This window comes from Alexandromys fortis, unplaced genomic scaffold (assembly GCF_014885135.2).
Source record: "Alexandromys fortis isolate MF-2015 unplaced genomic scaffold, M_Fortis_MF-2015_v1.1 scaffold_22, whole genome shotgun sequence".
NCBI lineage: Eukaryota > Metazoa > Chordata > Mammalia > Rodentia > Cricetidae > Alexandromys > Alexandromys fortis.
Window position 1 is genome coordinate 3,202,195 of NW_026067900.1, and position 25,997 is coordinate 3,228,191.

General features: G+C 45.6%; 3 protein-coding genes across 10 annotated transcripts in view; 2 read left to right on the plus strand and 1 right to left on the minus strand.

Annotated features, from left to right (window-relative positions):
* The window catches only part of Rora (RAR related orphan receptor A), a 736,444-nt gene that overhangs the window by 630,912 nt on the left and 79,535 nt on the right, over nt 1-25,997 (plus strand). For 2 of the 7 annotated variants that reach the window (XM_050125267.1, XM_050125284.1), the window contains exon 1: nt 8,920-9,101. The exons of 3 other annotated variants lie outside the window; for them this stretch is intronic. In XM_050125267.1, the coding sequence (XP_049981224.1) occupies nt 9,074-9,101 (28 nt within the window). In that variant the 5' untranslated portion in view covers nt 8,920-9,073. Of the gene's footprint in view, nt 1-7,479; nt 7,558-8,919; nt 9,102-25,997 lie in introns of those variants that run through there. 2 more of the 7 variants (XM_050125260.1, XM_050125276.1) reach the window with 2 other exon arrangements.
* Nucleotides 1-25,997, plus strand: part of Anxa2 (annexin A2) — a 248,184-nt gene that overhangs the window by 21,487 nt on the left and 200,700 nt on the right. Inside the window, exon 1 of one of the 2 annotated variants that reach the window (XM_050125345.1) lies at nt 1,637-1,641. The exons of the other annotated variant lie outside the window; for it this stretch is intronic. The gene's annotated coding sequence lies outside the window, so the exon portion shown is untranslated. Of the gene's footprint in view, nt 1-1,636; nt 1,642-25,997 lie in introns of those variants that run through there. 2 annotated transcript variants of the gene reach the window in all.
* Nucleotides 4,168-4,718, minus strand: LOC126490417 (60S ribosomal protein L23a). Its single transcript, XM_050125359.1, has one exon. The coding sequence runs from the start codon at nt 4,707-4,709 to the stop codon at nt 4,239-4,241; it is 471 nt and encodes a 156-aa protein (XP_049981316.1). The 5' UTR covers nt 4,710-4,718; the 3' UTR covers nt 4,168-4,238.

Genomic DNA, 25,997 nt, shown 5'->3' on the forward strand with positions numbered 1-25,997 from the left:
AACCAAGTAACAATTAATCTTATTCATCCCCCAAATGCTTTGTGGGGAAATAACACCACATTCTATTTTACTTTTCCTCCATGTGCTCATAGACTCTGTGTGTTTTACTAAGTATAATTTAACTTTATGACTACCAGATCAACTGTTAGTCCTTGCCATAAGACCACAGAACAAGTAAGGTAAGAGGGCACCTATTTTCTTAAGCACTATTTCTTTCTTATGCCCTGACCCCTCCCTGACACACACACACACACACACACACACCAAACACATTGCATGAATAAATACAGTTTGATTTTTAAATTTTGTTTGTCTTAGTTTTTATAGGGCCTCATGTTGCCCAAGTTGGTCTTGAACTCACACTATAACCAAGGATAGCCTTGAATTCCTGACTGCCTCCTTCTTCCTCTGAGAGCTGGGATTATTGTGCGTGCCTCCATGACCAGCTGAATGTCTATAGTTTGAAGAGCTCAGTGCGAGGCATGTAGAGGGGAGGCAGGAAATGAAGCTATGGGCCCATCATTTAGACTTTTTCTCTTCTCTGTCTATGTATAGTGTGTGCTAATGTGAAGTCTTAGCACTGTTGCCCATTCGCTCTTCTGCATACTGTGATCAGCAATCTGGAACCCTTGTGTTCCAGTTTCTACCAAGATTTGAGCTGGACTTTGAGATCTAGCCTAGATTCTTCAGGAAGTACTTCTAAAAAAATATAGCTCTGTATACTTTAATCTCTCTTATTTTTAAATTTATTTTATTCTATTTATTTTTATTTTGTTTGTAGCTCTGTGTGTGTATGTGTGTGCACGCGCACGCGCGCGTGCGCCTGCTTGGCTGTATGTGTCTCATGTGCATGCAGTTCCCTCAGAGGCCTGAAGAGGGCCCTGAATAACTCCCCTATAACTGGAGGTACAGGCAGTTGTGAATTATCTGCCCACTGTATATGAGCTGGGAAGCCAGAGAACTCTCTCAGACCACCAAGTACTCTTAACCACTCACCCATCTATCTCTCTAGCTTTCATATCTCGCTCTTGAGTAATGTAGCCCTTGATTTCCAGAACACTTAGAATAAGCACCATACATCACACATTACATTACATTAATAGCATCACAGTCATTCTCAATTGGTTTCCTGCTGGATCATGAACTCCTTAAGGGACATCATAACGTCCTGCTCTTTCTCCTTCCCTCTCTATGTCTTAGCATAGCCATGCATAGAGATTTTTACTTATCCTGTGGGAACTTGCTCCCTTACAGAAAAAGAAATATGAGAAGCTTTTCTGACCACAGTCCTCTTAGACCAAGCAGTAGCCAATTTTTTATTCCCATCTACCTACATAGTAGTTGCTCAATAAACACTCAGTGTTTCCGTGTGTGTGTGTGTGTGTGTGCATGTGCATGCACACATGCTTGTGTGTGTACATGTGTGTGTGTGTGCACAGGTGCACATGTGGGTGTGTGCATGTGAAGACCAGAAGCTGACATAGCATGTCTTCCTCAGTCACTCTCCACCTTGTTTTTCTGAGATAAAGTCTCTCCCTGACCCTGGAGCTTGCCAATTCAGCTAAAGTGACAAGCCTACAAGCTCCTCTCGTCTCTGCTTCGAAGGCTGCTAGGACTACATGCTGCTGCACCCAGCTTTTTACATGGATGCTGAGGATCTGAACTCAGGTCCCCGTGCTTGCATAGCAAGCACTATACTCTGCAACCCCGATCAATGCTTATTTTCCATAAAACACACAGCTTCAACCCTGCAGAGAACAGAAGGGCATGTCGATCTCCTTAAAACAAATCTTTACTGAGGATCAGTGTTTTGAGCTGGTCTAGGTTTGTTAAAATACAGAAATTAGCTCTCTTCTGTGGCACCTCCTAGGCATTTGGCTGCATCAAGATAAAGCTAAATAACTCCTTCCCAGCTGAAATAGATGATGAACTCAGACTTGGTACTTTCTATGGCCACAGATGTAGCTGCTGATGCTTTAGGTGAAGAGTAGAAACGGTGTGTGATCTGATCAGTGCAGGGTGGTGGGGGGCAACAAACAAGGTTTTCCCATGAAGCAAGGTGTCTTGATCCACAGCAGGGTGTATCTGCTGTTGAGTAAGGGGCATTCTTGTTATAGACCAAGGAGCACTGGAAAGAGGAAGAACAGGTCTGTTCAGAATGCATTGTGGATGCCAATGTGAGAGTTCTCAACTTAGGAGAGAGAGAGAGAGAGAGAGAGAGAGAGAGAGAGAGAGAGAGAGAGAGAGAGAGAGAGAAGGGAAAAAGGGGGGAGGGAAGGAAAATGGAGGAGGAGGAGAAGTATATTCTGGAACCGATAGGTACTACTGTGCCTTGGTGGCTGGGGCTCAAAAGAACTAGCAGAATCCGAGAACTTTTCAATCTGTCTAAAGAAGATGATGTCCACCAATATGTTGTCAGAAAACCATTAAACAAAGAAGCTAAGAAGCCCAGGACAAACAGAGCCAAGATTCCATGTCTTGTTACTCCTCACGTCCTGCAACACAAACCCCAATGCTCTGCTCGGAAGAAACAATGCACTAGGAAAAGCGAGGAGGAGGCCGCACGATATGCTAAATTTTTAGCCAAGAGAATGAAGGAAGCCAAAGAAAAATGCCAGCAATAGATTTCCAAGAGACATGGGCTGCCCTCGCTGAAGACTTCTACTTCAGAGAGTCCAGTCAAATGGAATCTTTAAGGGGAACAAATACATGATCAGACCTTGAAAGAAATACTGGCAGGAATTAGCAGGGTGGAGGTGGATGGTTCTGTCCTAAGCGCTAGCGCCATGACCTATCTTTATATTAGTTAAGTTAATCTGCCTTGTGACCCTGCAGGACTCTGCTGTCCTTACTCACATGTGATGAAACAAAGCTTTGCTCAACACCACCCAGCGGGTGAGTAGGATGAAGGGCTGGTTTGGAGCCCAAGTTTCCCATTGACTGCCAGAGCACTTTCTGCCATAAGACAAGAGTTAGGAAGTGAAGCAGGTTCCTTGGAGAAGTGAGGACCAAAAGCTCAACACAGAGAAAGGGACGATGGTGCTCCCGAAACATGAATGTCTGTGATGTTAGAGCTCTTTGTTGTCTTCGTTTACTCCCTCGTTCCACAGGGGACAGACCACAGGAGCAGAAATGACTTCTTGAAGGTATTATGGAAAGAAGTGAGGGTGTACGGAGCACTGTGTCCTCGAATTCTCAGCTCTTAGCCCACTTGGAGTTCAGGTATTAAAGAAAGAGAGACAGAGACAGAGGGAGAAACTATATGTGGTAAGAAAAAAAAATAGAGGGGCAGGGGGGCTCCTTAGAGAAAGAAAGACAAACAGTCAGAGGTGGTAGGGATACCAAAGGAGAGCAATGGGAGAGATGGACAATTGAGAACAAGTCCAGTGACTGTGGGTACAGACATCACATCAAACTCATTACTTTGTATGCTAACTCTAAATGAAAGAGAGGGAGGAGAAAGAGAGAAAGAGAGAAAGAGAGGAAGGAAGGAAGGAAGGAAGGAAGGAAGGAAGGAAGGAAGGAAGGAAGGAAGGAAGGAAGGCCTTCATGCATGGCCTATTCTTCTAGTTTTAATGTGTAGTTTGGCGTTTCCCCTGGGAATCTAATGGAATACGGGCCTTCTTCTCCAGTTTGCTTCTCTTTGCTGGCCACCGTAGCAGGTGTATGTGTGGTGAAGCACCTGCTGCCTACGTAGTCTGTGGAGGCTGGTCATCTCTGCCTGCCAGTGAACGTCAACCTTTTCCTCATTGTAATGGTTACAAAACTCAGGCCAAATCTCTGAATTTCCCAATAACCATATGAAACATTTGGCTCCAGAAATCCCAAAGTCCATGAAACACTGCCTGACTCTAGCCAAGGCACCCATCTCAATGATCTATTCCACTAATAGGCACAGGAGTGGTCCATAACCATCCATCCAATGCTAGTGGACAAGGTCACTCAGATATTGGCTCTGCAGAAAAGTGCAGCCTCGCGCAGGGAAATGACTGACTTCTGTAGGGTTTTAGAGCAAAGGTCATCTCACTGGTAAACTTCTCAAGACCAAAATAATCACCTTGTTCTCTTTGCATTCTGGAGCACAGTTTCAGGCATGAAATAGACAGTCAGTAATTGTGGTTAGTTACAGAAGTAAGTGTGTGTGTGTGTGTGTGTGTGTGTGTGTAAAACCGAAGGCATCTTTTTTTTTTTTTTATGGTGAAAAAGTGTATATTTAGAATTAGCCGGCTGGGCTCAGTTTAGATGATTCCGATCTTATTGGCAACATCCAGAGCATCATAATCAGGAGCCAACCGAACATACGCCTTCTTCTCTCCGTCGGGCCTTATGAGGGTGTTGACTTTGGCCACATCAATGTCATAGAGTTTCTTCACAGCCTGTTTGATCTGATGCTTGTTGGCCTTGACGTCCACAATGAACACAAGTGTGTTGTTGTCTTCTATCTTCTTCATTGCTGACTCGGTGGTCAGGGGGAATTTGATGATGGCATAGTGGTCAAGCTTGTTCCTCCTGGGCGCGCTCTTCCGGGGGTATTTAGGCTGCCTTCGTAGCCGCAAGGTCTTGGGCCGCCGAAAGGTGGGCGATGTGCGGATCTTCTTCTTTTTGTGGCTGTGGACGCCTTTCAGCACTGCTTTCTTGGCTTTCAAGGCCTTCGCTTTAGCTTCGGCTTTGGGAGGGGCGGGAGCTTCCTTCTTCGCTTTCGGCGCCATCTTGACGAAAAGCAACCGAAGGCATCTTTTGCCACCAAAATACTGTGTTTCACCAGATTTCTTGGATAATACATTTGCATACAGTTGTGTATAATTTAAATAATCCTCTACTTTGGTCTTAAAATATGAGCAAGACAGACAAACTATATTAAAAGGTTTAACAACTGTATTAAGGATTTCCTCTCTTACCTTTGATTTCTGGATCTCTCCATTATTATTCATCAAATGTTATATTGTGAGACCTGGAACCTTCTAGATTTACAATTTAGCAAGGCCCTGATCTAAGTAGGAGAATGGATGCCTTCTCTGTAGCTTCTCTGTAGCTGTTGGCCTTTCAGAAAGCTGATCCCCTGGCTCTGTTTTGGCCAGAATGGTCCAGCTCCTGAGCAATCTAGTGCAGGGTGACCAAGGATCCAGATGGAACAGGTGCATAGCCTTTAGGTGACCTCCTCCCCAGTCAATTAAAATGAAATGAACTGAATTATCAGGCTGTAGGAGGAAGAGAGAGAGAGAGAGAGAGAGAGAGAGAGAGAGAGAAGAGAGAAGAGAGAAGAGAGAAGACCAAAATGCTCTTATTCACCTGCATCAGCAAATGTCGAAATCATCTTGTTCTGGGATCTTGGAGAGTTGGCACAAAATTCCTCAAACCACTGGTTTGCTATTCTCCCCAAAAGCCTTATATACATGCTTGGGTGTAATATATCATATGATTAGATCTCTGTGTGGTAAAAATCTAAATCTCAAAAAGCAAAGAATTGTTTCTTAATAAATTTGTCCTTTCATGATTTCATGCATGTATATGATGCACTCTGCTTGCTCTCATCCCACCATCTCTCTCCTCCCTCCATCTGTCCAGCCTTCCTTTCCCATCCCTACTAGTCTCCCACACTCCCATCTTTTTCTTTTGTTTGTATCCCTCTGAGTTTGGCCAAGGCCATGTGTATGGCCTTAAGATCAGAATTATCCATTAGATTTTGGCAGGTTCACCAGGAGGTAAATAACTGAAAACAGCAGTTCCCCCTCTCGTAGAGTAAAGGGTAGGGACTCTTGAGCTTTTCCACACCCATGACTGTCAAAAAGCCCTTTCTTGAGTAGGCTCCTTGCAAGCAATTACAGCTCCTGTGAATTCACGTTGACTGGTGTCAAGAGAATAGGACTTCACTGCTCATTTCCTGGTCTTACATTCTTTCCACTCTAACTCTACAAGGTTCTTTGAACCTTAGAGAGAGTAGTATGCATGACATTTGTTTGGGGCTAAGTCCTTGTCCATCGCTATCTCAGCGTCTGGGGGGATGAACTGGCCCTGTGGATTGGATCCTAGATCCTTTTCTTGACCACTGAAAGAGGTTGGCAACTTCCTGGTCATATTCTAGTCTAGATCCCTACAGAAGTGCACCAGACTCTGCCCATGAGTGTTCTGGGTCAGTCTGATATCTACGCTGTGCCTCCACTTCCTCCCAAGTGCCAGATCCAGTGTGATCAAGCTAAGTGGGACCCCATGAGAGTCTGTGGCCATCTGTACACTCTGAGGTGAACGGCACGTGACTAAAGTCCATTTTGACCCAATATAAATGTTTGAGAGTCCATGTCTAACATTCTCCCATTAGCAGGAAAGAATTCCTTCCCTATAGAATTACCTTCTTATAAGCAATATTCTTCTTGTTCTTTTGTTCCTTTCAGATCATTTGTTCAAAAGGATGCAAAGAATATATATTTAAAGCTATTTCTCCTTAGATACTCCACTGCATTTATTTAATAAAATCCAATTGTTCCTGTATACTTGTAATGTTTTAATATTGTACCGTGTCCCTATATGGTGGTATTTTAATTTAGTGGGTGATATTTTATACAGAATGTATCATCTGTGGTTCCAATTTGATTTTTTTGAAAGAAGATATATAGCCTTTTGTTCCTGGCTGATTTGTTTGGTCACAGACTTATAATTCCATAGGAAATTTATCTTATGGATCATCTTTTTTTTTAAGCCTCTCATTTTTATTCCTAAAAGTTTCATAAAAGCTGTTACTCTGAAGAACAATTATCTCCCCTAGGTTAAACACTGATGCTAGGTAATAGAGGCATGTATTACAAATAGCATCGAGCTACCCGGGAAGGTTAGGACTTAATATCTGGGTTCTGCCGCTCATTAGTTGTAGGATGTGAGAGCAATACATTCCCAAAGGGCAAGGTCAGGATTACATTATCCCAGAAATGTCTTTGTTGAATGAATGTGTAAATATTTCAAATCAGTATGATGAGATTTTGTCTATTGAGGACCTCCCTATAGGACGAAAGCGCTGCCTATTTGTAATTGTGGGGGTCCGTGTCACCTCGCATGTCATCCCCCATTACCGATTTCATTTGAAATGGCCTGGAAATAACCGATTACTAGTGATGTAAGAGTGTTTACCTTGGAGTCAGATGTCTGGCAGGCAGGCTGGAGCTAATGGATTTGGTTATTTTCAAAGCATTCTTATCTAAAGCAAGATACTGTTTTAAAGTAACATGGCGAATTCTCAGTTGTGTACCAAGATGCACCGGCATCGCACAGCACACATGAGCATGCTCTCTGTGGTTATATTTTCCCTTCTTTAGCAACACAAAGGGAAGGAAAATGCAATCAGAACCCACCGGCCGGCTCGCTTGGTGGCACTCTTAACATTGTTAGCCCAAGGAAAACCCAGAACCAAATTTGAAGAATGGAGCGTTGCCTCATTGGGAGATGGAGTTGCATCATGGGGACATGGTGTGATTTAATTTCATCATTGTAAACATTACAGTGGGTATGGCTGATTCCCTTTGTAACCCTTGTCCACTTCACTATGGCTGGACAGCTGAATTAACATGGGTAGGTCCTGGCTTCACATTCTTATCTTGTCTCTTATTTTTTTGTGGTTGTGTTTTTAAAAATTTCTAAAGGGAAAAAAAAAACCTACTTGGGATGTGTCTAATCAAACATTTTTGTAAGGCCATAGTTTGACTGAAAGAGAATGAAGTTTTCTGACCATTCTAGTCCCAGGATTGTGTAAATGTTTGGAAAACTTGAACTTTTCCTTGAAGTGGGGTTGGGAGGTGGGGAGTGGGCAGATCTGATCTTTGTTTGCTACAGGGCCGGATGTCTGAACCTGTTCTAAATAATGGGCGAATACAAGGTCAAGGGCAGCTTGGTTATATGGAAAGAGAAATACTGGAATCCTTTCTGTTTGATGGTCGGGAATGGGGAAGGGGCGTCTCAAAAGAAACACAGTAGATAAGCAAACTTGGCATAGTAGGTTTTTCTCCTCTTATGCTCAGTACCGTAGGCATGCTTGCCAACCCTTTAAGTAAAGCAGACTCCCGGTAAGTAGTCTTGAAATCATCATAAAGAGATTCATCTGGGGACTAAAATAAAGCCATGATTTACGTTTCCATAAATCCAGTAAAAAAAAAAAAAAGAGGTTTCAAACGTTGGAGGGAATTAAATCTCAGTTGTAAATTGAATTGTACGGTTAACGGTGTTGTGTGTTGTATCTTCTGTTTAAAATAACCATGTCTCATCTTTGAGGTTAGCAAACTAGCGCCCTGGAGAGTTCTGAATACGATGGGCCCGAAAATGAGTGGCTCAAATTGCCTGACACCTGGAGCTCATTTAGCAGACAGGCATGGTTTTCTAGTCTTCCACGTACAGGTGGTTTTGAAAGCAGGATGCTGCAGGAGTGGGCAGCAGGGAACCAAGACGTTGGATGCTGTGAACTGGGTGAGTCCTGGAAGTCTTAGGGGGGGAGCTTGCTCCTCCCCTGGACCGGTGTCAGTGCCGGGCGTGGGGGCTAAGATACTCTGGGACGTGAGGGAGACTGAAACTCCCCCAAACCAAAAGCTTCTTTGGGGCCAACCATCAGGTGCATTTGTCACCGAGAAGGGTTCCGGGACGGACTGTAGAGTGGCGTTGGGGTGCTCAGCTGAGTGGGGTGGGCGTGTGGAAAGTGGTCAGACGCTTGGCAAAGAGCTTCCGGGCCGCTACAGGTGATCAGCGACTAAAGAGGTGGCTAGGGACCTCGGTGCAGGCCCCCGGGAACGCAGGAGGGCAGCACCGGGTCCGGGTGGGCCGCTCGCGGTCACCTGCCCGCGGGGGCGGGGCGCGGCGCCCTGGCGCACCCGCCTCCCGCCTCTCGCTCCCGCCCCGGGAGGAAGCGGAGGGGCGCGGTGTAAACAGAGCGGCGGCCGTGATGTCAGCCGGTCACATGGAGCCTCTTATGGCTCGGGATGGCTCTCGGCGGGCGGGCAGCTGCGGCAGCTGCTGCTGTGGCTCGGGCGGCGGCGGCGAGAGGGGGCTCCGGGGTCGGACGGTCGGCTCTCCCTGCGCTCTCCGCACCGCGGCGTAAAGGATGTATTTTGTGATCGCAGCGATGAAAGGTGAGCTCCGGGTGGCCCGCGGGGACTCCGGTGGACTGGCGGCTCCGGGGGGCGGGGAGGAGGGCATGCAGGGGGAGGGGTGGGCGCGCCTGCCCGAGCGCACGTACAGCCTAGGGGCAGCTACGAGGCCTCCGGGGCTACTACAGCGTTGCCACTGGAACCCGGAGGAAAGATCCGCCTCCCTCGGGTCGGGGGAGCTAGACGCGTGGGCCCGATTGCCCCTTTGGCGGCGTCTTAGGCGCTGTCACTCGCTTGGGTGCGCCTGGCACCCGGCAGGGCTCCCCAAAGAAAGTTTGCCGAGAGTCGCAGAGCTTGGGACGCGCCGGGAGGGTCTGGTAACTGGGAGAAAGCTGGGGACGTCCACACTGGGTCCCCAGGGCCCGCACCCCGGGACAACTCTGGCCTGGAGAGAGGGGGAGGCGCCAGGCCGGGCCCTGCTTGCGAACACTGGTGGTGTCATCGCCGAGACTGGTTAGCGTTCCAGGCCTGGCGTCCGAGCTCCGCAAGGCCACCCCACCCTCTGCGGCTCGGGGCGCCCGAGTTCCCGAGCGGCCAGCGGGTTGGGAAAGTGCAGCAGCTCAGCGCTGCGTCCCCTGGACGCCGCCACTTCCGAAAGCGCGCGGGCCAAACCCAGCCCCGCACCCCGAACGTAGAAGCCCTCGGCCGCAGCCCCGGCCGCTGCGCGCTTGTGCATTGATGTAGGGAGACAGCCCGACCAGATTAGGGGTTGGAGGGCAGAGGCCAAGGTTAGACTGCGGCGAGGGCCGACGGGCACAGGTTAGCTGCGGTCAAGCCTCCGCTCCCCGGGCCTTCCTCCCGGATCTGGTGTCTAGAAAAGGGTAGTAGTAAGGTGGAAAGGAAAGAGGAAAAATGGTTTGCTGGGACGGCTGGTTTCAGGTGCCCCAAGGTGAGGCGGGAAGAAGCCCAGGCAAGTCAGGGAAGTTTGTGATGGAGACAAAGTTTGGAGGTGCGCAGGAAGTTGCTTGTGACACAGGGAGAAACCGAGACACACACTTCGACCATTGCAGATGGCCCTGGAACGACTCAGCCCGCAGCACTCTGCGCGACCGTGCGCCTGCTGGGTCCTCTTGGGCGGATAATCTGCCCAAGCAGTGTGCAGGCCCCGTCACCCGGCTTGGGGATTTAAACCTCCATCTGTCTGTGTCACAGTGACGGCTGTTCTCAGGGGCAATAACTGTGCGCACCCCGAAGGTCTTGCGGGGATTTTGCTCGCCAGCGCGGGCGACCTGGTACTCGTTAAACGTTCGTTAGATTTGAGATTATTCTATTGTTGCAATCCAGGATGAAGGACACCCGTACCGTATCTACGCTGGGTTTGCTTTCAGATCACCCTGGTTTTCACTGGAGACTGGGTGGCATATTTTATTAATTATTAACAGGTCGAAGCTTTCAGGACGCTGAGATGAGCTGGCGGTGTGTGCGATGAAATCTTTCTGTAGGATGCGCCCGCGGCAAATTTAGAGCCTTTCCCCTACCACTTGCGGGAAGTGAGATTGAATCACTTTTATAATATGTGACTGGTATAGCAAAAGAGGGAAGAGCTGCCCGTGATCCTAAGTGTGTGAAATATTTGGGGGAAGGAAAGGTGTTGAGGTTTCTTATTATGTAAAAGAAATCTGTTTCCGCTCTCCAAAAGAAAACCTCGGTATTGCTTCCTTTCATTAAACCTGTTAAGTAAAAAGTGATTTCCGAAGCCGTGAAGCCAGTTGTATTTTTCCTTCACCTCCTTAAATTAAAAAAAAAAGAGAGAATTTGCTCTTCGGGAGGTGTCGGTGATGGTCCTTATCCAGTCTGTTTACATTTGTGTTGATTGGGAGAAAGGTGGGAAGCTGAGAAGAGGCTTCTTTTTAATTGCCTTTCCTCTTACTGAACCATAAACCCTCAGACGTTAAGGAAATATCTTTTGATGGTGTTACTTGAAGCTGATGTTTTTTTTTTTTTTTTTGTAAGTTGGCTTCTGATTTTTGTAGGTCTAGTACAAAGTGAAGTTCTAGACAAACTCGCCCTGTGATAAAACCCTGAGATCCTCAGCATTCTCCCCCCAAACACCCCCCCATCCCCACACAAACCCTTTTTGGGAGCATCCTCTGATTGCCATAAAGTAATAGATTCCAAGATTGTTAGTATTGTTGTAGAGAAAAGGAAAAAAAAATACATGTATCTTATAACTCCTAGCAGTGAAGTTTTCCTTAATGCTCGAGCCCTGGGGGCGGAGGCTGACGATGAGAATTAGAGACCTTTCAGTTCCAGCATCTCTACAGTCCTGTGTCTTCACAGCACTGACTTTTTGCTTTGGTGCAAAATTTAACTGAACAAAACTAGTTTGTGGGAAAGCAAGGAATGCCGTAAATGTTTCCATATCAGATTTAGGTGGGGGGGACTGGCCTGGAATCATATTAAATACTTCCCTGCTGCCTCTTGGTTTTAATAGTTAAATTGGTTCCATATGCAAGATTTTACATAATTAGATTCTCCGTGCAAAACAGAAAGGCTCTTCTTCATAGTGTAGCTTGCTGGTGTGTAGAAGCCTGTGAGTAGGGGATGGGAGAACAAGCCACCATAAAAGAGAGATGTCCTCTTTGTTGCCTGATTTAATGGTGTTTCTTAAACATCATTAAACCAGGCCTTTTTGAACTCACCAAAGAAGAAAACCCTTTCTCTGTGTCAGTTGTCAAATTAGTTTAGGCTTAAAGTGGTTCCATGCTTAGGAAGTAATAACCTTGAGTTTGAGCAATTCTCATTTCATCCGCCGGTGTTTCTGGTTTGTTTATTTAATTAATAACAAATTCCCACTACCATTTGGATTGCTCCTTTGCGCACAGGAAGAGTGGGGATGATTTGTAGTGTGGCAGCAAGGGGCACCTGTTCTGGTCATCATGAAAGTAGCTGAGTGCATTAAGACTTGGAGCTGGGGTAGTTGGTGTTCGATGGCTCTGCCGTCTCTGCTTGCATCAGTGGCTGGGAAGGCTAAAGGCTCCAATGTGAGCCTCCATCCTTCCTCCAGTTTGTCACACAGATGTGAGGCACCTTAAACTTTTGAAAATACTCTGTGTATTGGTAATAAATGTCACACTCACCTTCAACATCCAGAAGAATTTAGCGTTTGTTTTCCACCATGTGAAAATCTGGGTCCGTTCCTAGCCTCATTTTAAGCATCATTCCTATGGTAGCTCTTACCTGGGACTTGTGTCCCATTTAGAGGACCTTTGATGGATAGAACAGTGAGAAAGTGATGGTTAGACCTTGACAAACAAAAATTCGAATGGCTGCCACTGCTGAGCCAAGGTTTGCTTTGTTTTTTTTTTGTTGTTGTTGTTTGTTTGTTTTGTTTTGTTTTGTTTTGTTTTTTTCCTCTCCTAAAGAGGATTTAGTTCTTTGGAAGACAGAAGGTCTGGGGTCTGAGAGATGGTTCATTGGGTAAGGGCACTTGCTGTCTGAGGACCTGAGTTCTGTCCCTGGAACCGACAGAGTAAAAGAAAAGAACCAACTCCCACAAGTTGGCCTCTGACCTCTACATGTGTGCCACGGCAAGCACATGCCCACATGTGTATAGATGTGATAAATAAATATTAGAAATACTAAAAAACAGAGGTTGTGCATTGGTGTAAGGGGGCCTTGATTCTCCGTGGGATGGCATCTCAGTGCTGTTTTCATAGGCAGTCTCTCAATGCTGTGTACGGCAGTTATGTCACAGGACATACACAGCGACAACACGCTCCTGTCACCTGCGATGCCATCAGTGGAGCTGAGCGCCATGTTGTTGTAAACATTACCCAGGTAGAAAACAATATGATACCTAAACAAATATATGCTGTGCAATTTCATCCCCGATGTTTTTAACGTTTAGTAGAATATCTCTAAATCTAATTCATAGTTCTGTAGTCCCCATTTCTCCCATCTTTCCATCCCAGCCAGGGGGTTCACAATACCAATCGGCAAGATCAGTAAACAGATCTTTGCCAAACATCTGGGGGAGCATCCTTCAGGTTTGTAACTAGCTCTGTGTCTCCTAAGAAGGTAACATTTAGAAAGAGCCATTTATTGGTACAAAAGTTAACTTCGTGGAGGGATGGGTGGGTGGATGAATAAATAGATACAGGATGTGGAATTCAGTTTTCTTAAAATTTTCACTATCAGTAAAATTCCTTGTATAGAATGTGTTGTCTGGGAATACTTGGTGATGGAGATGCTTTGTGCAGGCCTGGGGTAGAGTTCAGTTGGTAGAACGTTAGCCTCCTATGTCCAGGCCCCCTCTCCTTCTCCCCTTAGCACCAAAAGAAAAGAGAAAGATGGATTTTTCTGTTTTCTAAATACTCACAATTTACATTGCAGAAACATCGAGGCTGCTTTAGCCTGTATGTTTCGTATTTGATCATTAAAAACCACAATCTTTTTAGTGGCCATAATCTTGATGTAACCAGCAGCTAGGCTGATTTTGTATTTTTCTAATTTCAAATGTATTTTTAAACATTCACCTGGGACATCAAGGATGAACTGACGCTGGATAAGGTTTCCAAGTCTCCACGCTGACCCTTTGAGGGGTGGCAGGTAGAATCTCTGCCCCATCTGGCCACTCCTTGAGGGTCCTTCCCATCCATTCTGTCCTTTGGACTCCTGGACGGAGAGATTCCCAGTCCGGGTTCTCTGTAGCCATCAGTATTGTGTGTGACATGGCAGACCAACCTTTTCCCATAAACTGTGGGAGTGCTCGGCCTGGAGAAGAGGTCTAAATGAGAGCTCATGACAGCTAATGGGCACTGTGGGACCAAGAGGCACCTGAAATCTTTTGCTTCTAGACTTTCTTTTTCAAGCGAAATGTTGGGTTTTGAGAGAGCGCTCATGGCTGTAGAAAGCAAGGCCGGGTTTACTCCCTGCCAGTGCTTTTTCTTTTCGTCGGCTTCTGACTTTCCTCTGAAGTTGACCAGGCGTTTTTCCAAACCAGCAGGGACAGAGTATCAGTCCGTATACTTTAACCATGCCCTTTGTGTCTCAGACACGCTCCTGTTTATGCCGTCTGATGATCCCGTGCATTTGAGTTGAAGAAAATGAAGCTCACGCAGGTCATGTGCCATAGCCAGTTTCTTCCAGCTGACTGCTGGAAGAGCCTGGACCGGACCACTGAGTCCCACCATCTTCCTGCTACCCCTGAAGGAAGCTATAAAAATGTCCTGTGCATAACTTTACCTCTAGTTAGTGCCAATGATAAGTCTGCCATTTATATGAGGGGAAAATAGATTCAATTATGTAATGCTTTGCTGAGCCTAATATCTTTAAATTACTCTTTAATAAAATCAATTTGCTACAAATGGGGTTATTCTTATTTGCTTCTCATTTCTCTTCATGATTTTCATTAAGCCTGCTTGGTATTAAGATCTGGGTGAAACCTAAGTTAGACTTTCCTAAATAATACAGAGTAGCATCTTGAAGTTCAGCCGACCTGTGCAAGGAGTCACCATTATGACAGACTCCGACCAAAGATTTGACTGTCGTCTGTCTGTCCCATTTATCTTTTGGCAGAGGGTTCACAAATGTGTCTCTTTATTTCATTGTGCTTCATATGGTCGAACGCTCGTGAGCAGCACCCTTGAGCATGGCCGTGTTGATCGGCCAGGAACATGTTACCTGCTGTTGAGAAACTCAGTGTCTTTCACAGCAGCAGAAATAGGAGTTTTCTTGGAAAGTTGCAGAAATTCGCGTCTTGCTGGGCGGGCACTTAACCTCCCCAGCTGCTGGATCGAGGTGTGCTGTTATTGCAGAGGCTCGGGGAGCGTTGAAACTTTTAAGGCACTCGGATTAAACATCCCATCCGCGAGTGGGTGTTCGCAACATTCCTGTGACAGGAATGTCCTGTTCTGCTTGAACACCTCCTGTGATGGGGTGCTCGCTCTCTCTAGAGGTCGCTTATTCCCTGTTGAATTGGAAAAGTCATTTCCTACCAAGCAGTCATCTCTGCCTTGTTCTTGTGGTCCTCTGGCTCAGAGTCTGCCTTGCAGCGCTGATGGGGTGCCCGCAGTACTTGGAGCGGGAGGCTGCCCATGGGAACTAGGAGAAGTGAGCACATGCGCACCACTCTCTGCTGGTCTTCTCCCTCCCCTCTCAGTCAGAGTTCATGGTTCAGCCTTCTTATCTAACAAGCGCACTTCAGTTTTCTAGAAACACTTGAAATTCTGATGCCAAGAATGAGATCCAGGTGCCGAATGTGATATGGTTGACTTGGTGCTTAACTCACCACATAGAAAAAAGAAAAATATGAGTTAGAGATTTAAAAAAAAAAACATTGTTTTTTATATACTAAGATATATAAAAAAGGCTTCATAACCCTAATGGGGATCAGTCCATATGGTAATCTTTGTAAAAGTGGAGTCTTATGGGTACATTATTTGACTTATGTTGGTCATTTAAACCATAAACTATCCAGGAAAAAAAAGTCAAAAAAAATAATAATAGGCACATTACAAGCTCTTATGAGCGCTCTCTCTCTCTCTCTCTCTCTCTCTCTCTCTTTTTTTTTTTTTTTTTTTTGAAATGCAGTATCACATCTGAGATAAGGTTGCCCTCTAGTGGATACTTGCTCAAGACAGGCAAAAGCCTGGTGAGATGAAATTCCCATCAGGCTAGTGGAAAAGGTCAAAGGTTGTGAATATTTTCTCAAGCGCTACGGGGCATTCTCTACCAGATTCAAAAGTGTAATTCATTCTCTTATGCAGCTATTAGAAATGAATTATTAGATAATGAACTTCTAAAGTTTTCTTGGAAGGAAGGAAGGGACGCATTTAAGAAACTTAAGCTCTCTGAAGGCTTGTTTGCAATGCTCTGTTATCTGTTCTAAAGCTGGGTGGCGTTTGGTTTGTGAGCAATTACAACCTGTATAAAAATTCTTGTTTTGTCCCAAAATTTCCACTTCTGTTCTATTTTCCACCCTTGACTTTTCTTTCTTTCTTTCTTTTTTTAAATATAGGCCAGTGAAACCCAGCATTGTTCTTTTTCAAATCAAGATCTTTTCAGAAAAAAAGAAAGAGAAAAAGTCAATAATTAGAATCGCTGATGACGTTTTTGGCAAACAAGGGCGTAGAAACGGTTAGCTCCTTGATTTGTGAAGACTGAGATGGTTTAGTTCATTCAGCAGGTAGAGTGCTTGCCTAGCATACAGAAGGCCCCGAGTTCAAGCCCCCGTACTGTATAAAGGAGGTAGGGTGGAACACTCCTGTAGTCCTAACACTCAGGAGGTAGAGGCAGTAGGATCCAAAATTGAAAGTCATCCTCAGCTACATAGGAGAGTTTGCGGCAGCTCATAAAACAAAAGACAGGCCTCCAAAACAGACAACCCAAACTAACGACCCAAACTAACGACAGACATAAAAGCACTCTATAGAATCTGTGGGCAGAACTCGTTTGCATAACGTGGGACCTTTAGTGAGATTTGAGTTTGACCTTGAGTGTCAACCATGAAACTACCTCACCTCTGTGGAGGAGCCAGAGGCACAGCAGGTACTGATTTTCCCCGCTGAGATGCCTTTGGGGTGGGGGTGCATCCCAGAGGTGTAAGAACCCAAGCGAGGGTACGATTTTTGTCACTTAAAATTTGGGACCCGAGGTGTAATAGCTGAGGTAACCAAGATGGAAGAAAGACGCTGTGCGACTTTAAAGGAGGACGGGTCTGGCTGGCTGCTGCTCGAGAAAGAGGCTACTGCAACTATTCATGAAAAACAAGGCAGCAACAAGAAGAAGGGATGGGGGGGGCAAGAAACTGTTGTTTTGGCCCTTTGATCTTAGAAATAAGGACGTGGTTCAAGAAGTGAGGACTTGTGGTGAGGTTGAGATCAGTTATTGAAGCAAATTGTTTTGTTTTGTTTTCAAAGCGAGCCATGCAGAAGTGTGATCCTCACCCTCTTCGCTTCCTTTTCTTCCCCCATGGATTGTTATCTTCAGGTCTCGCTTCTGATTTCTGCAGAGCGCAGTGCAAACGTAAATATTTATTTTGGACATGCTCAAGTGTCTCATATGTGCTCGATCATTCTGGTGCCACTTGTATGCCTTTATAGTCAGATTCAAGCCCTTCCTGTCAGTCGGGTGTCTCGGGTCATGAGTCAGCATTTTTAAACTATACCAAGATGTTGGCAGCCACAGTGAACCAGAGAAGATGGTGTTGAGCCTGTCGGGCTCTCGAGGTTATAGTTTCTCAGAGGTAGATGCCACTTAAAACCAAGGGGACAGCTATCCCATGAAACATTAATATAACTGGAGAAGGCCAGCTCTTATGTATAAACATGGGTTTGCTTTCAAGGAATCTAAGAGTTAACTACAAAATAGTTAATGCTTAATGATCCTGCCTAAGACTGGTTCCCAAACCCTGGACTAAAACTTAAGTTGGTAACAGGCAGATTACTGGGTCCCACCTAAAGATGGCCTAATGGAGTCAGTGTGGGGTGGGGCCCAGAGGGTGGATTTAATCAGCATCCTGGGTGTTTCTGATGCAGGCATCCTTGGGCCTCAATTTGCTAACACACCCTTGTGTGCTAAGCAGTCAGAGCTGGGGTGGGCAGCGAGGTGCTCTCCTCCTTCGGTGGTTCCTAGACACTGTCAATCATCACCATCCTATGGGATGCACAGCGTTCTGCCTCTGGTGGTCCCGAGGACTGGAGAGATTTGGGAAATCCTGCTCTGGCCTCTAACTACGGAAAGAAAGCTAGGCTCCGACAGTGAAACCATCTTAGGGTAAACATAGACTCCCCTTGATCCCACCGAAAAAAGATTTGGGCACCCAGAGCGAGGGGTTCCTGCTGTCACTTCAGTAAGACCCACACTTGAGCTCGTTTTCTGTGGCCTTGCTTTCCACAAGTGTGGAGGAGAGAGTGGGTAAAGCGTTACCCCCAGATGTCCTAACCTCAAATGACCGAAACAGGAGAGGGTCCTGCGGCAGTCTAGGTGGCTGATAGAGGTGCCTATGACACCAAAGCTCTTTTCTCCTTTTCTGAATGACTGTCTGGAGCTCTGGCCTCTGTTAGCCACATTGACTCAGGGAATTCCAGCCCTGTGTGTGGTGGGGACTGTATCTCCAGAGCAGGTGGGGGAGTCTGCCACAGGGTCCAGGCCGGTGACAATGGAAACAGCAATGGCTTTCCCATGTTGCCGTTTTCTGTTTTTCTTTTCAGCAACAAAGTAGATTCCTTACCCCTCAAGCTTCCCAGCATTTCCTGTTAACAAAAGGGCCTCTCTCGGGTATAAACATCAGCTGAATGTGTCTGCAGTGGCCGAGCTGGAAGAGTGGGGTGAAGGGAGCCAATTCCAAATAACCAGACACCCTACCTCTGCCTCCAAATAACCAGACACCCTGTCTCGGATTTCAATAACCAGACACCCTGCCTCTGAGTCCATATAACACACACACCCTCCCTTTTGTACAGAGTGAGTTCTCATCGGGCAAAGCCAGTAAAAGCTGGACTCTGAGAGCTGTGGAGGCAGACAGCACTCCAACGCAGTCCGACCCTGGGAAGAGGTTGTGCAATACCCTGTTGCTTGCGGCTGCTTCAGCGCTGTGGGCTGTGGGGACCAGTAGTGACCATGACATATGGTGTCCTTGGTGTGTGTGTACTGTGGTGGGGGATGTTTCAGTAAACAGACCCACTGCTTTCATACAGGTAACTGCAGTGGCGCAGCCAGCCTGACACAATTACGATGGCTTCGTGGGTGAGCACGAGAGAGCCGAATCACAGAATTGCCTCGGCCTGTGCTAAACACCTGTGATAGGCCTGGATGGGAGCTCAGAGGCCATCTGGTCTCTCAGCACCCAATATTGTTAGGATATTAGACTAGACTGAGCTTTCAAAACGTACAGGCTCTGTGGATTAGAGAGATGGAGCAGTATTTAAGGGCACTCAGTGCTCTTATAGGGGGTCTGAGTTCTGTCCCAAGCACTCATATCAGGTGGCTCACAGCCACGTGTACCCCTAGCACCTTCTTCTGGCCTCCTTCTGGCCTCCTGTACGCATGTGCACATACTCACGCAGAGACACATGTTTAAAAGTAATATTTTTTTAATTTTTAAAAAACATCTTGTTTTTATATATTTTTAATAATTTATTTAACTATTTTATGTGGGTTGGTATGAAGGTATCAGAATCCCCTGGAACTGAAGTTATAGATAGTTGTGAGTGGCTGGGACTCGAACCCGGGTCCTCTGGAAGAACAGCCAGTGCTCTACCACTGAGCCATATCTCCAGCTTCCAAATATAAAATTTTAAAGTGTCTGTGTATGTGCGTGCGTGCGTGCGTGCGTGCTTGCGTGCATGGGCTACATGAGATTCTGGTGAGTTTGATCTGATGGTACTGGTGGATCACAAGTGCTGGTAAACTTTAAGCTGCACAGATGATCCTGATTGAGAAATCTCTCAAGTTCAACACCTTTATTTTATGCGTGAGTCATCTGGTCCCCAGTGTGGCTGCGCAGTGCTAAGGAGTGGAAAGCCCCTACGTGCTGAGGGAGGCGGGAGAAGATGAAGACGTGGGTTCCAGGTCAGATCTGTTGGGTGGTAACTGGCAGGGTTTTTTCACTTGTGTTCTTTCCCAGTTTGTAAAATTAGAAGGTTTTGATTGACATCTGTCAAGGTCTTTTCCAGAACTCCGCTTTAATGAAAATGTTTCTGTTAAAGTTGAAAGGTGAGCTGGTCTCTAGTTCAAGAAGTGGGGAAGACAAACAGAAGCTTCCCGACTTCTCTATTCCCTGTCCCCAGCCATAATTGCTAAAGATACTTCAGTCGGCTAACCAGCTCCTTTTGGAAGTGAAAATTCTAAGGTAGAGAGAGGTAATTGCTATGCCAGCTACTTAAATACATTTTAAAACAAGAAGGCTTTCATTAATATTAACAAATATGCCCAGACTTAGTTCTGGCAAATTACAGCCCTGTTTTATCAAGTTCTAGCCCAAAGACTTTTCCATTTTTGATGGTTGAGTTGAAACCTAGGGGTGGGGAGTGGCTGAAAAATGAAACCACCAAACAGCCCTAACCACTGTATTCCACAGTAATTGTCTCCCCGACTGGACATTAAAGCCCCAAAATCCCGAAGAAATGTATCTCCAAATTTGTTTGCATTGACTTGGAGGCAGAAACAGTGTGCAACACGGGAACTAAGTTCTAGCATGGAGAAGATCCTGTCCCTACTTCTTCCGAGGCCTGGTGTCCCTAACAACTTGGGTTTCATTGTAATGTTGATCAGAAAGAAAAGGGTCTGTTGGAAACCACCATAGTGTGCTGTAAGCACCTTAAGTGTACTTAATTTTTTTTTTTAGAGTGGGGATAATATTTGACATTTTTCAGGAGCGATTAAAACAAAGTTTGAAATGAAAATCTGATTGGAGTTGGCACAGGAAGCTCGAGTCGTAACCTCAGTAGCACTCTTAAAGACAAGCATATTGCCTGTCCTCTGGTTCGGGAGAAATTTATGGGGAACGCTAGACTTCCATCCAGCAAAATCTTGTAACAGAAGTTTCCTGCCTCCACCACTGCAGAGAAACAAAGTTCATTGCCATTGAGTTAAGAGGGTTCAAACTTTTGGCAGCCGCCCGAAGCCCCCTGCTGCTGTTGCCTCCTCAAACCCTTTTGAAGTGGCTTAGACATTTCTGTGTCATTTCAAATGGCTGCTTAGGGGAAATACTGACTGAACTCGTTTCGACTGTTAAGATGGCTCGAGTGTTTTCTGCGGAATGTTTTTATTTGCTAGAAATCTGTTTTGTGCTTAAGCTTCTTCTTGTTGAAGAAGTTTGGTTACCAGCCATCTGATGATGCCTTGGGGGTGTTTACAGAAAACGTGGGTGCCGCAATTATATTTGAGCACAGCCCTCCCCCACCACAGATAGCACGGTAATCAGCCGCAATGGGGAAAACATGTATTTAAGGATTTGATGCTTGTAAAAGAGGGGCCGTAAAAGAACATGGTTGTTCAGATGTGAGAAGTGACTGGCAGCTCTCCTTGTAGGCATGCTGGTAACAAAAAAGTCTCCAAGTTCAACATCAAAGCCAGCACAGTTTACTCCACCAGTGACTTGCACATCAAAGGGGGAGCTGAAGACAAAGGGAGTGAACTGAGGTGTTTTACCTCATAGCCCGATCCCTGCTGGGCGGTGTGGGGGGGGGGGGGAACTTCATGGATGCTCATCAGTTTGGTGTTGTTTTTGGGGGGAGATGGCTCACAGATCTTCATTTCATAAGTGACGGAAATATAAAGGGAGGGCAAATGAGAACTTTATTCCTTCTTCTCACTTGACTTTTACTTAGGAAAGATTCATCACAGGAGAGACAGGATCCTTTCTGGCTTCCTTCAGGTAGCAAACTCTGTATCAGGGTGAGGATTCCAAACTTCACGTAATAGACTACATTGAATTCTCTACCAAATAGGACAGTTTCAATTGGGTGAACTCGTACTCTGTTGTTGAATTACCCTTGACAACATAAAATGGGACCTCAATTTAGATAGTCCTCCATCCTTTCTCCCCCCCCCCACCTGCTTCTCATTAACCTTGTGGGTGGAGTCTTGATGAATCAGGTGGGGGGGGGGAGGGTTTGTCGGCGCACGCGCGTGTGTCTGTATATGTGATAATGAAATTTAGACCTGTTAAACCGGCTCTTAATTAATCACCGGGTCTGTGTCTCTGTTCCCTGACTCAAGTCATGTATATTCCGAAATGCTGAGGTTAGAGCAAGAGTCAAGAGCTGAAGACATACACCCCTTTAATATTACACAGAAAATAAAACCAGCCACCCAAGTATTAGGGGTGGTTTGAAATAATATGCTCATTTTTCTTTCTTTCTTCTTTTTTCCTTGCCTTTGAAATTTGAGATGCTTTTATAGTTAGCTTTAGTAATTTACTCATTTTTAAATGCTATTGAAAAATAGTAGTGCCCAGTGCGGTCATTAATAAATACAAAGCAGCTTTCTCGGGGCTCCAGGGAAACTTAATCAACACACAGTGTTACTAATTGATGCTATACTGAGCTGGCAGAGGCAGTGCATCAGTAAACAGAAGTTAGAAAGCCAGAAGTTAGGGAACTATAGGGATTATGTCGACATCAAGGGCTGGAAATTATAATAAGGCCTCTTTAGGGGAGTATTCATTTGCATTTGGCTGAATTAGGGCACCCGATTATTTTTGAAGACACTGGAAAGAATGCACCCCAAGTACTCAAGATGTGGAAGGTCTAAAGGTGGGGCTGTGGATAGGGGCTGAACTAGACTTTTTTTATTTTTTAACTCATGCTGGTTTGATAATTTTTTAGTAGCTTGGTATACAGTATCTTCCTTTCTTAGCAGTGCTAATGAAATCAACTGTACAGATCTGTCTGTTTCTATGAGTGTGTGTGTGTGTGTGTCTGCTACCCCCCCCCCACATCAGTGTACCCGAATCAGCGCTTCCCTTTTACAGTGGATTTTAGGTGTCCACCTCAAATTCATAAGACTCCCCCGGCCAGCTCTTCTACCTACTGAGACATCTCACCAGGTTTTGTTTGATAACACAGAATTTGTACTGAATTTCCACAGTTTAATTTTTTTTAATAAGTAAATAAAAGCAGAGAGGACAGGTGGGTGGCAGCAGAATTAAGCTAACCCTTTGAAATCTTCTTTACCCCCAACTCTATCAGGACACCAGCCTTGAGCAGATTAGAGCTCTTTGGGGTTTTATTGTCTCTGTCCTCTACACAGTGGCCCTCTGTGTGACCCGGGGTCTCAGAGGGTTCCCAGGGTCCTCTAGTGGTCTCGAAAGGATTAAAAGGAATTATGTGAAAATCTTAAGAGAGTGTTTGCTCTTTGTGCACTGCCAACCTCCTGCCTCAAATGGTGAACGGCATTGGGAGGTAAAGTTGCTGGAAGCTACCTGGGTCCAAGCTCTGGTATTCTTTGTGCCAGTGCCCATGGACCTTCGTTATTACACACTTGGTGTTAATAAAAAGCAACATTCAGTGCCAGTTTTACTAAAGAATGTCCTTGATGAAATAGTATGAAAAATACTAACTTTTAATTTAAAAATTTCATACTATTATTGTTGGTAGGTGGGTGTGTGTGATATGGATGGGTAGGGAGGTATATTACACACCATTGCTCACCTATGAAGGTCAGAGGACAACTCTGTAGTCAGCTCTCTCCTTCCACCTTTAAGTGAAATATAGGAATCAAACTCAGGTCTCAAGACTCATACGGCAAATTCCTTTACTGCTGAGCCATTTGTCTACCCCGACTTTACTCCGTTTTGACCACTGAGTACATACCTCCTGAGCGCTCTATGGGAAACTTGTGTTTCATTCTGAAACACCATTCTGTCTCCGGGGAGAAGCGTTGTACCCTGTCTGCCCTGAGAGCTAACTTGGTACTTATTGCATGGAAATCCTTGTGCTTGACAGAATGGGCTGGCTATGGTTAATTCCGTCTTGGGTAGATGTCACCGCCTCTGTGAAGGGAACCAAGTGTATCGTGTGGAGGAGAACAGTCAGCGGTGTTTATTGTCAATAAGTTCAGTCTTGCATATAGAAATGACAGGTTTGGAATACTTGTGTCCAACCCCATGATCGACCTGATACTTTAGGAGCCCTGCTGATGGTGGGGGCGGGGAGCTAACCATGGTGAGCCCTTGAGATGATGGTATCTGATAAAGAGATGTGTCACCACTTAGGAAAACTACAGAACTCAGTGAACCAACATCTCTGTGAAACCCATGCATAGGATTACAAAACCGTGCGAGGCTTCGAGGCTCAGCCACAGGACAAGATAGAGCAACTGATTTGAATTGAGCAGAGCGTCAAGTTGCTGGTGTGGTTTTAAGATCCATATTCTAATTAATGGCTTGCTGGGAGTGGTGGTTCCCACCTCTCAACCCAGAACATGCGAGGTAGGAAGTTTGTCATCAGTTTGAGGCCAGCCTGGTCTCCGGAGTGAAATCCTGCCTCGAAACAAACAACATGAACAAAAAAAAAAAAAAAAAAAAAAAAAAAAAAAAAAAAAAGGGGGGAAATTCCCACTTGTCAAGTCTGCGAAGCATTATAGAAGATCAGAATCCCTGAAAGAGGCCTGCTTAATATATAGGAAGCCCTTTCCCAGGGTGGTGGAGGGCTGAGTGAGCACAGTGGTACACAGTACTCAGGTGGAGGAGGGGGATCAAAAGCACAAAGTCATGCTTGGCTGCAAAGTGAGTTTGAGGCCAGCCTGGGCTACATGAGACACCCTCACACCCCACCCCCGTGTGTGTGTGTGTGTGTGTGTGTGTGTGTGTAAACTATTAAAAGTAATCTTTTGGCTGGAGAGATGGCTCAATGGTTACAAGCACTGACTGATCTTCCAGAGGACCTGGGTTCAGTCCCTAGGACCGACATGGCAGCTCACAGTGGTCTGTAACTTCAGTTCCAGGGGACCCCACATCCGTGACAAAAGAGCGATACACATAAAGTAAAAATATGTAAAAGCACCCTTTCCTTTGACCAGCCACTTTCCTGTGTGTGACCGGATTTTCTTCTCACATATTGCGTGAGAACATCACACAACACATTGAATGCAGAGAAACAGCTATGGCAAGCCACAGATGAAAAAGATTTGTGAAAAATAAGGAAAAAAAATAGAACATGGAATTCTTTGCTAAGTTCCAGTAGAGTATTTTTTTGAACGCCTGACAAGTAAATATTTTAACTGTTTCCAGTCTTTGTTTGTCATGTGGTAGTAATGGATGTACAACCCAGAAAAACCAAAGCTCCTTGTAGCTTTTAAGAGTTTAAAAGGACCCAGAAACCCAACGTGCTACGGTTGACTCCAGGAAAAAGAATGTGTGGCAGAGTTCAGGGTGGGAGTAGAAGAAATTTTACATGTACAATCAGATGAGTTTGAATAATTTATTAAACAAGGCACTTTAAAATATGAATTTATGCTCCACTCCGCCATAGCATCCCATCGTTGATGGCAGTGGAAAACCACGGTTGTCATGGGTATATTTTCCGTGGTTTTTGTTTTACCCACCCAGCAGAGATCCACTATAAAACGGTGGTTTATGGAGGCGTTACGGTTTGTCTGTAACTTTCTACAACCTACATGAGGTCTACAAGACCAGCACTGGTGAGTTCCTCCTGTGTGCCTGTTTGCTTTGAACATCCATGTAGGAAATGCTATTCTGAACAGTCAGTACTGCTAATAGCACTGGCCCAGCTTCTGGGAGCTATGAGACTTCTGCCACTACTCTGGATAATTTGGTGAATTTTATCACTGTGTGATGGCTACCTTCAGAGGAGCTGTCAATCACCCTTCCTCAGGCCTACTCCATTAGGGAACAGTCAGCCCAAGTATCTGTTGGCACCCAGAGTGTGACGAGAAGGCTGAGCCCTCATCTAGCTTCAGATACACTTGGCAGAATCTGGTCCATTACTCTAATTAAATGCATGAAATCCCAGCCTTCCCTGAAATCTCTTGGGGAAAATAGCACGCAGCTAGAAAGCAATGCCTAATATTTGCTCGTAATTTTATAATCACTTTTTTGGCATCTGACACAGAGATGTGTACACTGCCCTCTGTGACCGGGCCATTGCCTCGTTGTTATTATCAAGCAAGGGGCACGGGGGTCTCGTGTTCTCACTGGCTTCTGATGCAAAGGCTGCTGGGGGGAGCAGATGTGTTTGGCACTCTGATGCCAATAACTGGGAGATAACTGGATGCCTCTGGCGCCTGATGGGTCTTGGTGCTGGGATGCCTTGCTCCCGGCTTGGTTTTATTGGCCAATTAAAGGTAGAGGCTGGGCACACTCACTTGTATAAACAGAGATTGTGCAATGGCCCCAGCCAGGCTGGCCATGAGAAAGCCCTTCCCCCACATCAGGAGGGCTGGGAAGAAAGAGTGCTGAGGTTCCTTCGG

Bases quoted from the DNA above. Each gene is read 5' to 3' on its own strand.
- LOC126490417 (XM_050125359.1), bottom strand. From the start codon at position 4,709: ATGGCGCCGAAAGCGAAGAAGGAAGCTCCCGCCCCTCCCAAAGCCGAA.